Here is a 12,621-nt window from a genome sequence, read left to right on the forward strand (position 1 = left end):
TTTTTTTAAAAGGAGGATTTGAGCCCTGGCAGGTTGGCTCAGTGGTAGAGCGTCGGCCTGGCGTGCGGAAGTCCCGGGTTCGATTCCCGGCCAGGGCACACAGGAGAAGCACCCATCTGCTTCTCCACCCCTCCCCCGCTCCTTCCTCTCTGTCTCTCTCTTCCCCTCCCGCAGCCAAGGCTCCATTGGAGCAAAGATGGCCTGGGCGCTGGGGATGGCTCCTTGGCCTCTGCCCCAGGCACTAGAATGGCTCTGGTTGCGGCAGAGCTACGCCCTGGAGGGGCAGAGCGTCGCCCCCCCTGGTGGGCGTGCCAGGTGGATCCTGGTCGGGCGCATGCGGGAGTCTGTCTGACTGTCTCTCCCCGTTTCCAGCTTCAGAAAAATACAAACAAAAAAAAAAACAAACAAAAAAAAAGGAGGATTTGGAAATCAATATAAGTGGACTCTCATTTTTTTAATGTTATTAAAGAAAAGTGAGATGTTAGAAGCCATTTAATTCATATCTTTCTAATTTTCCAAGGATATGAGAGATTTTGTGACATGCCTTGCTGAAATTGCCTTCATGTATTCATTTAATAAATATTTATTTGAAGAGCTTTAATGTGTCAAATAAACATTGTGTTGGACATCAGGGATACTAAATACATTAAATCACTCAGGCTCCTTAACTTCCTCTTTTATTTTAATTACTCTGTGTCTATAGCATTCCCCCAATCTATGAATTCAGTAATTATAGCAAAAATGGCACTCTATCTACTTTGGCATTGCCTGTTTATTTACTTTTATTGCTTATGTGCTATGTTTTTTATTTATTTATACCCCCACAGGTTTTAAAAATTCTTTGAACTGGCTTGTAATTTTAAAAAAGTTGGATACCTTAAAACCACACGAATGGGCACGCAACACAATCATCAGTTCACATGCTATTGAAATGTTTACCCGAAACCTATGTACACTTGTTGATCAGTGTCACCTCATTAAATGTAACTTTCTAAATAAAACTATAAAACAAACAAAAAAAAACGAGAAAATTTTAGTGAACCCATGCTAATTCTTGCAAATGCTTTTCAATCTAATATTCCAAATTAATGCTTAGTAGTGGTTATTATAAACAATCAACTGCTTGATTCAATTTTTTGAGTATTAAGCTGACTGCCTTTAATTCTGGAATCCTTATGTTTCCTGTTGAAAAATTGGGATAACATTTATCATCTCAAGTCTCCTGAGTTTCATTCTCAGATTTTCCTAAATTAGCTTATTAAAAAAGCTGGCAAACAGTACAGCTTTCTCCTACATCTATTTATTGTGATCAACCTATATTTAAATATAAAAGCAATCTAATTGTAAATGTCTTCTCGGTATTGGCTTATGATGTAAGCCTTTTGACATATTTTGCAGTTTTTATAAAAATTAAAGGAATATGAAAAGGATTTATGATGTTTCCTCCAGGCACCTAAAAGCTGACTAACCAATACTATGTAATTCTATTGTAAGAAAGTCATGCAGCTTTATTCTGAAGAACAAAACATCCCCCCAATGATTATCACATATTTGAAAGACCAGTATATTTATATTTAAACTATTTCTTTCTCTCTTTCTACCTTCATCTCTCTGCCCACAGTACCGTGTGGAGTCAATGATGTTGCGTATTGCCAAACCAATGAACTATATTCCTGTAACACCTAGTGTACAGCAGAGGTCCCAGATGAGAGCCCCACAGTGTGTCCCCCTAATTATGGAGCCTGAATCTCGCTTCTACAGCAACTCTGTGCTTGTTTTGGACTTCCAGTCACTATATCCTTCTATTGTGATTGCATACAACTATTGTTTTTCCACCTGCCTTGGCCATGTGGAGAACTTGGGAAAGTAAGTTTTTTTCATACTTACAATTATATTGTGCTTTGTACTTCTTACTGATATTAGACTTTGAGTGTCTCATTGCATTTGAGACTGTCCTTATGAGTAAGATGAATGCATGGTCTGTGTAGCACAGCTGATTTGGTATTTTTAGTTTCCTTAGTCATTGACATGGATCACCATCTGACTAATTCAGCATCATGGATGGATGACACATATGAAGAAGCTTGTGACCACAACAACTTTGTAGCTATCTGTTGCACTCCCCATGTTTATCTGTGTTCTCTTTTTAAATTAGTTATATTTAATTTGTTGATCTAATCACCTTTCAGTGGGTCAGTTTGAGGATTATGATCTTGACCCTTGACTTTTCTTAGAAATAGTTTGATTTTTTTTAAAGTACATTGTTAAATGTTTTAACTATTCATGTCAATGAATTTTATAAGCTGAGTGAGAATAACATTTCAACTCAAAGGAGTAGATATTTTTCTCATATTATAAGAAACATAGTCTTGAGTCCTTCGGGGAGCTCAGTTGGAGCATCGTCCAGAAACAGCAAGGTTGCAGGTTTGACAGGGCACTACAGGAATCAACCAGTGAATGCAATAAATAAGTGGAACAGCAAATCAAACTTTCTTTCCCTCCTTGTTCCCTCCCTCCCCTCTCTCTAAAATCAATAAGTAAAAAAAATAAAAAACAGTCTTCCTTAATGATTTTGGTGTATTTAAAACTAAATGTTACAGTTTTATCTTCTTCTTAAAAAGTATTTGTAGAAATTGTATTGGGAATACTGTCTTATTAAGAACAGAAATTTGGAAAGTTATTTACAATCTTTTTATTTAAGGTTTAAAATTTTCCTTAAGAAACTTAATGTAAAGTGCCTGACCAGTGGTGGTGCAGTGGATAGAGCATTGACCTGGGACAAGGTCACAGTTAGAAACCCCAAGGTCTCTGTCTTGAGCATGGGCTTGTCAGCTTGAACACAGGCTCATTGGCTTGAGTGCAAGCACATCAGCTTGAGTGCGGGATCATAGACATGACCCCAAGGTCAATGGCTTGAGCAAGGGGGTCACTAGCTTGGCTTAAGCACCCCCACCCCAGCCAGGGCACGCGTGAGAAGATATCAATGAACAACTAAAGTGAAGCAGCTATAAGTTGATACTTCTCATCCATGTCTTCCCTCTCTCCCTTGCTGTCCCTGTCCTTTCTCTCTCTCTCTCAAAATAAAAGAAAGGAAGAAAGAGAGAGAGAAAAGAAAGAAAGAAAGAAAAAAAGAAAAGAAAAAGAAAGAAAGAAAGAAAAAGGAAAGAAAGAAATTTAGTGTAAGGTAATAACATGTTAAGATGACATTTGGTATTTCAATATAGATTTTACCCATAAATTTTAGGAAAGTGCCATTTAAGAAGTATTTCTGTTAACAAATTATGAATATTTGAAGAACTGCTTTTGATAATTAGATAAACATGTTACTAAGTACATGTATTATGTTTAGATGTTAAAAAATAAATTTCTAATGGAATCAGAAAGATTCCTAAAATTGCTTAGACTCTCTATTCTATGATTTGAGAAAGTACTTATGTTTTTTTTCTTAACAGGTATGATGAGTTCAAGTTTGGCTGTACCTCTCTACGAGTACCTCCGGATTTACTTTACCAAATTAGGCATGATGTCACAGTGTCCCCCAATGGAATAGCTTTTGTCAAGGTAATACTCTCTTGTAAATGAAAGGTGTCTGCTATGGTTTAATTTTTAGAGAGCTAATGGTTTAGATGTTGTTGGCCTATAATAGAGAAAAAAAAAGTTTGCTTGACTAATTTCAAAAAGTTAAAGATAGGAATTTTCCAAGAAATTATTTTTTTAAGTCATCTTGTTTTTCATGAAATTTTTTTTTAATCTTTTAATTGTTAGATTTTTGTTTTCAATGAAATATTGAAAGAAATGTACATGTACACCTTTGGCCCTCTGTTAGAATCTGGCACTTAAATAGCTATGATGATCACAATGATGTTAACCTATAAAGACTTAGATTGCTTTGATGAACTCTAATAGTTCTATATTATTTTAAATTCAGACTATCTTGGAATGATACTCTTGTTTATTGATTGCATTTCTAAGAAGATATCCAAACTAATAATAGGGTCTCTTTTTTTCTCACCCTTATCTCCCCTCAAAAGAGACTGAGGAAAGCCTCTTAATGAATAAAGACAAATAGGAGAGATCTAGGAAGATATTATATTGCCTCTCCTTTTTAATATCCTCAGCAGTGAGTCTGTATTAGAATCATGGGACAGTAGGGTGGTTGGTGGTAGCACTAGTCCTCAAATTCATTCTGGTGTACTTAGCAAAAGTAGCATCATTCTTCACTAGAAAGAGGATGCTATGTTTGAAGAGTACCCTAAAATTAGACATTTAGATATAAGGGAAACTTTTACCAAATAACTCATGATAATTCCTTTTGGGAAAATAGTGTCTTCATCTTATCACATATATTATGTCCTAACATAAGCATTATGGCTTCTTTAGAAGGTACACAGAATGAATTAGAGGTTAGAATATGTTTTCATTGTCACATTTCTAGCAGCTTATTACATTATCTCCCTTTAGCATTTTTAAAACTTGCATCTACATTTTGACCCAATGTATAAAGCTTAATGAAAATAAGATTTTTAAATATCAGTGTGATTATCCTATACCTGAGGTTTTAATTGTTCAGTCCAACATGCATTATTACCTTGCACATGTCTGTGAATCATCTTCAAACTTGATACTGTTTTGTGGTTTACATTCCTACTGGAGTGCTCATAAACTCTCCCGAGTCTTGATTAATACAAATGATTTTTTTTTTTTTTTGGCATCAACAAATTTTATCACCTCACTATTCATCCCCTCTTCCAGATTGCTAATAAATATAGGCCGGAGGGGATGGCTTAGTGGTCTAAGCATCAGATTTGAAATACCTAGAGTCCCTGGAACTACAGGTTTGAATGTCAGCAGAGTCAACCCAGCTCATCATTCTTCCAAGGTAGATAAATGGAGTTCCATGCAGATTACTGGGGTCATATTAGGATGAGATCTTTAAAAACTGAGGTTTGTTATAAGTGATGCAAATCCCATGTGTCTTTCTGAAAGAGTGGGGGTTTGGATCAGTTTTGAACAAAATTTCCCTCTGACTTGTTGTATGGTCTTTTCTTATGCACTAGTTGACATCCTCCTCCCTGGAGGTCTTTGAACTCACAAAATAGTACTTCATTAGATTTATAAAGATTATAGGAACCTTTTAGGAAAAAAGTCTGCAAAGCGAAAGAAAATGTGATGATTTTATATAAACTGCCATTGGTCCTGTGGCCACTCTATTGTTAATATGTATCAATTAATGACAGTTGGCCATTGTTATACTGTGTGCTTCCTTCTTAATTATCTAAATATAATGTTTGAGGAATTTTAAACATTCTTTTTTCTTTATGATAGCCTTCAGTAAGAAAGGGTGTGCTACCAAGAATGCTTGAAGAGATTTTGAAGACTAGACTCATGGTGAAGCAGTCAATGAAGGCTTACAAACAAGACAGAGCCCTTTCACGAATGCTCAATGCACGTCAGCTAGGACTTAAGCTTATAGCAAACGTCACATTTGGCTATACAGCTGCTAATTTTTCAGGGAGAATGCCATGCATTGAGGTAAGTGGTACAATTCTATAGTTTTTTCAAAAGAGACTAAAACAGCATTAAATGAAAACCTATTCGCTAAAGCAGTTTGTTTTCTTTTGAAACTTTAGAGAAAAAGGTTTCATGTCCATGACATAGGATCAGTTTTTCTCAAACTGGGACTTATTTTGAAATATGTCAGAGCATTCTATTCTTCTTAAGTTCTGCCCGCATATTTAACCAGAGGTTAATTTTTTAACATGCTGGAGTTTTATCAGCAGCTAAGTGACCTGGGAAAAAGGAATATCTAACTCCACCTGCTCTAGCCATCTGTGTGGAGGAAGGGAAACTCCAGCCCACTGTAGTTATCCTGTCCCACCAAAGGGGCTGCAGGCTGAGGGAGACTAAGAAGCACATGAGAAGTCCCCAGTCCAGAGCTGGAGGCTCACTGAAAGACTGAGACCTGCTCATGGGGACTGTAGACTCCTCCCCACTCCATACCTCACCACCACATTACTGATGGCCTAGTTAGCACTCAACTCACTTCTTTTACCCAATACATCCTAATCAGATACCATTTTAAAAATTAAAAGACATACTAAAAGCCAAAAGTCACTGTTTGAAGAGACAAGGCAAGCATCAGAACCAGACTCAGATATGGCAGGGATGCTGGAATAATCAGACTATGAATTCAAAACAACTATGATAAGGATGCTAAGAGCCCTAATGCATAAAGCAGACAGCATTCAAGACCAGATGGGCAATGTAAGCAGAGATGAAAACTCTAGGGACGAAAAAGAAATGCTAGGGATAAAAGAAAAACCCATTGAAACAGAAAAGAAGACTGTCTTTAATGGACTTATTTAGACTGGACAGAGCTGAGAAAAGAATCTCTGACCTTGAGAAACTCAATAGAAACTGCCAAAACTGAAAAATAAAGAGAAAAAAAGACCAAAAGAAGCAGCATGTCCTGCCTGACCAGGTGGTGGCACAGTGGATAGAGCATTGGACTTTAACACAGAGGACCCAGGTTCGAAACCCCAACGTTGCCAGCTTAAGTGCAGATTCATCTAGTTCGATCAAGGCTCACCAGCTTGAGCCTAGGGTTGCTGGTTTGAGCAAGGGGTCACTCGGTCTGCTGTAGTCCCCTGTCAAGGCACATATGAAAAAGCAATCAATGAACAACTAAAGTGGCACAACAAAGAATTGATGCTTCTCATCTCTCTCCCTTCCTGTCTGTCTGTCCCTATTTGTTCCTCTTTCTGTCTCTCTCTGTCTCTGTCTCTTTCACAAAACAGAACAAAAAAAGAAGCAGCATGTCCTAAAGCCGTGGGGCAACTACAGAAGGTATAACATACATGTAATAGAAATTCCAGAAGAAGAAAGAGAAAAAGGAACAGAAGAAACCACATTGAGAATTTCCCCAAATTAATGTTAGACAGCAAACCACAGATACAAGAACTTCAGAGCCTGACCAGGCAGTGGCGCAGTGCTTAGAACGTTGGACTGGGATGTGGAGGACCCAGGTTCGAGACCCCCAAGGTCGCCAGCTTGAGCGCGGGCTCATCTGGTTTAAGCAAAACTCCCCAGCTTGGGCCCAAGGTCGCTGGCTTGAGCAAGGGGTTACTCGGTCTGCTGAAGGCCCACGGTCAAGGCACATGTGAGAAAGCAATCAATGAACAACTAAGGTGTCGCAACGAAAAACTGATGATTGATGCTTCTCATCTTTCTTCATTCCTGTCTGTCTGTCCCTATCTATCCCTCTCTCTGACTCTCTCTCTGTCTCTGAAAAAAAAAAAAAAAGAACTTCAGAGAATACCAAGCAAGATAAATGCCCCCCCAAAGCAAACAAAAAAAACCCCTAAGCCTAGGGATATCATTTTATAACACAGAAAATCAACAAATACGATCTTGAATTATATTTATTAAAATTAATTTAAAATCCTGAAAGAAGCCAGAGGATTAAAACACCTTACCTATAGAGAAGCAAAGATAAGAACTACATTCAACCTTTTCTCAGAAACCATACAAAAGAAAAACTTGAGGAAAATATGTAGTGTTAAGAAAAAAATTCTCCAACCTAGAATTTTGTACCCTGCAAAATTATTGGTCAAAATCAGTGGTAGTCAACCTGGTCCCTGCCACCCACTAGTGGGTGTTCCAGCTTTCATGGTGGGCGGTAGCGGAGCAACCAAAGTATAAATAAAAACATAGATTTAACTATAGTAAGTTGTTTTATAAAGATTTATTCGGCCAAACTTAGCGAAAATCCGACATAAAGTACTTGGTAAGTAATTAGTATTATATGCTTTAACTTGCTATAACTCTGTTTTATAAATTTTATAAAGTAAAGTTGCTTCCCTACTTTATAAATCACCATTACTGTGGAACCGGTGGGCGGTTAGAAAATTTTACTACTAACAGAGATACAAAAGTGGGCGGTAGTAGATATGAAAAGGTTGACTACCCTTGGTCAAAAAAAGTAAAGGAGAAATGAAGATGTCAGACAAACAAGAGTTAAAGGAATTTGTTAGAATTAGACCTGCCTTGTAAGAAATACTTTCTTTAGAGAGACAGAAACTCAGATCTACATAAAGAATGAAGAATATTAGAGAAGGAATAATTGAAAATAAAATAAATACTCTTCTGTTTTTGCAAGAGAGACAGGAAGGGAGAGCAATGAGAAGCATCAGTTTATTGTTGCAGCACTTGAGTTGTTCATTGATTGCTTTCTAATATGTGCCTTGATGGGGGGGAGGGCTGCAACTGAGCCAATGACCTCTTGCTCAAGCCAGCAACCTTGGACTTCAAGCCAGTGACCATGGGGTCATGTCTGTGATCCTGTGCTCAAGCTGGTGAGCCCAAGCTTAAGCTGGCCACCTCGGGATCTCGATCCTGGGTCCTTAGCGTCCTGGATCAGTGATCTATCCATGTATCACCACTTGGTCAAGGTATACTCCATCTTTTGTTTTATTTTTTTAAGTGAGAAGAGGAGACATACAGAGACAGACTTCTGCATGTGCCCAGGACCCTCCTAGCAACTCAGTCTAGGGCCAAGGCTGTGCCCATCTGGGCCATGCTCGTAACCAAGCTATTTTTTTAGCACCTGAGGCGAGAGCTCTACAGAGGCATCCTCAGCGCCCAAGGCCAATGCGCCTGAATCAATAGAGTCTTGGCTGTGGGAGAGAGAGAGAGAAAAAGGGGAGGGAAGCAGATGGTTGCCTCTCCTATGTGCCCTGTCTGGAAATTGAACCAGGGACTTCCCCATGCTGGGTCAGTGTTCTCCCACTGAACCAATTGGCCAGGGCCTGCGCTCTATTTCTTTTCAAAGAATTTTTCTTTAAATATTTTTCTTATCATGACTTTTCAGCATCCCAACCATTGCCTATGAAACCAATACAGTCTCTTAGCTCTGTACTGGACTAATATTTTCCAAATTAGAAATAATGGCACAAAGCATCAGATTCAGTTGTAATTACCACTCTTTCTCCCTTCCCTCTGTGCTTCCCCCTCACCCTCATGCCACTGAATCCTTCACACTGCATGATCTTCCAGAGTAGCTGCAAGAATTCTGACTCTTCCAGGTTTAACTAAGTGGGTCAGAGCAGGAGGCAGACATTTATGATCATTACCTGCATGTATCTTAACAGTATATTTGACTCTGACACTAGATGGCTTACCTATCCACTATTTGCCATCACATATTTTAAAGTGTATCTTGTTTGAAAGTAGCAACAGATGACAGATTAAATATTTTATTAAAACTTTAATTTCAGCCTGACTACACGGGGGTGCAGAGGATAGAGCATCAAACTGGGACACAGAGGACCCAGGTTCGAAACCTCGAGGTCGCTGGCTTGAGCAAGGGGTCATTTGCTCTGCTGTAGCCCCCCCGGTCAAGGCACATATGAGAAAGCAATCAATGAACAACTAAGGTGCCACAACAGAGAATTGATGCTTCTCATCTCTCTCTCTTCCTGTCTGTCTGTCCCTATCTGTCCCTTTCTGTCTCTCTCTGTCACCAAAAAAATAAAAAAACAAAACTTAAATTCAATTAGATAACATGACTTTTTAAATGTATTAGATTATAGTTGACATTTTCAAGTTTTTTTAATGCACCAAGGGTCTCAAGAGAGACCTTTAAGTTTCTGCTATAGGTTTTTTTAAATTTATTTATTCCTGTGTTCATATACTTAATATTTTCTTTATAAAGCAACTTCAAACATCCTTTTTAATACTATTTAATTATACATTTAATTCTTCTTACAACGAAAGGGGAAGGATCATTATAACTGTTTTCTGCTTAACATGAGAGAAAACGTACATAATTCTTATTTTAAAATTCTAAAAAGCAGTGCTCCATTTGTGCTGATGGGCACAATTCTTAGATTAATGAGTTTAATACATGAAGCAGCAATCCTCTATACTGTGTCATCTTATGCCACGATTGTTGTTAAAACTCACCACTTACCGCCAGTGGATAGAGCGTCGGACTGGGATGCAGACGACCTGGGTTCAAGACCCCAAGGTCACCAGCTTGAGCCTAAGGTCTCTGGCTTGAGCAAGGCGTTAATCGGTCTGCTGTAGCCCCCTGGTCAAGGCACATAGGAGAAATCAATCAATGGACAACTAAGGAACCGCAAAGAAGAATTGATATTGCTTATCTCTCTCCCTTCCTGTCTGTGTGTCCCTATCTGTCCTTCTCTCTGTCTCTGCCACATACACAAACACGAACACACAAAAAACTCACCACTTACCAATGAAAGAACTGCTGTTAGACCAATATACCTGCCTACTTGATTTAAATTGAATACTTATAATATATTTCCCAATCATATATATACATTTTTTCTTGTTTTAGTATTATCTAAAAATTATGTAACAGATAACTGAGATTTCAATTCAGCATTAACTTTAATGATACTGAAAAAAATCATCATAACATTCCAACAAAATTTTGAAAGCTGCACATACACACACCCATGCATATCCACAGAGTAATTTCCTGCCTGATTGGTAATAAAGGCATATTTTAAAATCCCTTGAATAAACAAGATTTGTTCTTCCAAGAATCGAATGGAGCTGTGTACCTAGTGAAAGTGCAGTCCCCTATACTTACTAACATACTACCTCAAGTCTGCACATTGATGGGCTCCTTCTTTTAAATTCTTCGTCTCATTTTCTTCTTGAGTTCTTTTTTTTTTTTTTTTTTTTTCTTTCATTTTTCTGAAGCTGGAAACGGGGAGAGACAGTCAGACAGACTCCCGCATGCGCCCGACCGGGATCCACCCGACACGCCCACCATGGGGCGACGCTCTGCCCACCAGGGGGCGATGCTCTGCCCATCCTGGGCGTCGCCATATTGCGACCAGAGCCACTCTAGCGCCTGGGGCAGAGGCCACAGAGCCATCCCCAGCGCCCGGGCCATCTTTGCTCCAATGGAGCCTTGGCTGCGGGAGGGGAAGAGAGAGACAGAGAGGAAAGTGCGGCGGAGGGGTGGAGAAGCAAATGGGCGCTTCTCCTGTGTGCCCTGGCCGGGAATCGAACCCGGGTCCTCCGCACGCTAGGCCGACGCTCTTCTTGAGTTCTTGTAGACAGAATTCTGACACTGATGACTATTTGGTTTCTTTTTTTATATTCTTTTCCCTTTATTTTTAGAAATGTTTAGTGATTAAAATTAAGTATTACATGTTAATTGACTTGACTAACCCATGTTAAAAAATTCTTTCCAATGTGTTTTTACCAACAGGTTGGTGATAGTATTGTTCACAAAGCCAGGGAGACCTTGGAACGAGCTATTAAACTGGTGAATGACACCAAGAAATGGGGTGCTAGGGTTGTGTATGGTGATACTGACAGGTAATGAACTTTCTGTTTTGTAGTTGTCTTTTTGCATCTCTTCCGATATTCATTTCAGTGTTTAGAATGGCCTAAGGGTAACACTTCCTAAAACAGAGTTCTGCCTAAGTCCTTCCTGGTTCTTATGATTTTATTATCAGAGTTAGATCAGGTCCTTATTTATCCAAAGAAAGAAAAAATTTAAGTGTCCTGAGCAAAAAGACTGTGGGGATTCCCATGGCATCCCTCCAGGCAGCGAAGTGATAGTGATCTGTAAAAACTGTAACGGGAGTCTAATCATTTAAAGAAACATGCTTTTTTTTTTGTATTTTTCTGAAGTTGGAAACGGGGAGGCAGTCAGACAGACTCCCGCATGCGCCCGACCGGGATCCACCCGGCATGCCCACCATGGGGCGATGCTCCATTGCAACCAGAGCCATTCTAGTGCCTGAGGCAGAGGCCATGGAGCCATCCTCAGCACCTGGGCCAACTTTGCTCCAATGGAGCCTTGGCTGCGGGAGGGGAAGAGAGAGACAGAGGAAGGAGAGGGGGAGGGGTGGAGAAGCAGATGGGCGTTTCTCCTGTGTGCCCTGGCCAGGTATTGAACCCGGGACTCCCACATGCCAGGCCGACGCTCTACCACTGAGCCAACCGGCCAGGGCCTAAAGAAACAGGCTTTTTTTTTTTTTTTAAGAAATTAAATTTGGCCTGACCTGTGGTGGCGCAGTGGATAAAGCGTCGACCTGGAAATGCTGAGGTCGCCAGTTCAAAACCCTGGGCTTGCCTGGTCAAGGCACATATGGGAGTTGATGCTTCCAGCTCCTCCCCTCTGTCTCTCTCTCTCCCTCTCTCTCTCCTCTCTAAAATGAATAAATAAAATAAAAATAAATAAAGAGTATTTAAAAAAAAAACAAAAAAAAACTTTAAAAAAAAATTAAATTTAATAGGGTGACATTGATTAATAAGAGTACATAGGTTTCAAGTAAAAATTTCTATAGCATTTGAACTTTGATTGCATTATGTGCCCATCACCGGCCCCCCTTCTTTTTTTTCTTTTTGAGAGAGGCAGGGAAAGAGACAGGAACATCGAGCTGCTCCTGTATTTGCTCTTTCTGATGAATTGAACCAGCAACCTCCATGTTCCAGTACAACACTCTAACTAACCAAGGGAAGCATTCATTTGTTCCACTCAGTTGTGCATTCATTGGTTACTTCCTGAGTGTGCCCTGACCAGGGATCGAACCCACAGACCCACAACTTGTTGTTTCAGGAAAACACTTTTTG

General features: G+C 39.4%; 1 protein-coding gene across 4 annotated transcripts in view; it reads left to right on the forward strand.

Moving 5' to 3' along the window:
* The window catches only part of REV3L (REV3 like, DNA directed polymerase zeta catalytic subunit), a 178,709-nt gene that overhangs the window by 144,771 nt on the left and 21,317 nt on the right, over positions 1 to 12,621 (forward strand). For all 4 annotated transcript variants that reach the window (XM_066373454.1, XM_066373456.1, XM_066373457.1 and 1 more), the window contains 4 exons: positions 1,622 to 1,866; positions 3,453 to 3,561; positions 5,326 to 5,532; positions 11,249 to 11,358. In XM_066373454.1, coding sequence (XP_066229551.1) covers positions 1,622 to 1,866; positions 3,453 to 3,561; positions 5,326 to 5,532; positions 11,249 to 11,358 — 671 coding nt within the window. The remainder of the gene's footprint in view (positions 1 to 1,621; positions 1,867 to 3,452; positions 3,562 to 5,325; positions 5,533 to 11,248; positions 11,359 to 12,621) is intronic.

Source organism: Saccopteryx leptura, chromosome 3 (genome assembly GCF_036850995.1).
Source record: "Saccopteryx leptura isolate mSacLep1 chromosome 3, mSacLep1_pri_phased_curated, whole genome shotgun sequence".
Classification (NCBI taxonomy): Eukaryota; Metazoa; Chordata; class Mammalia; order Chiroptera; family Emballonuridae; genus Saccopteryx; species Saccopteryx leptura.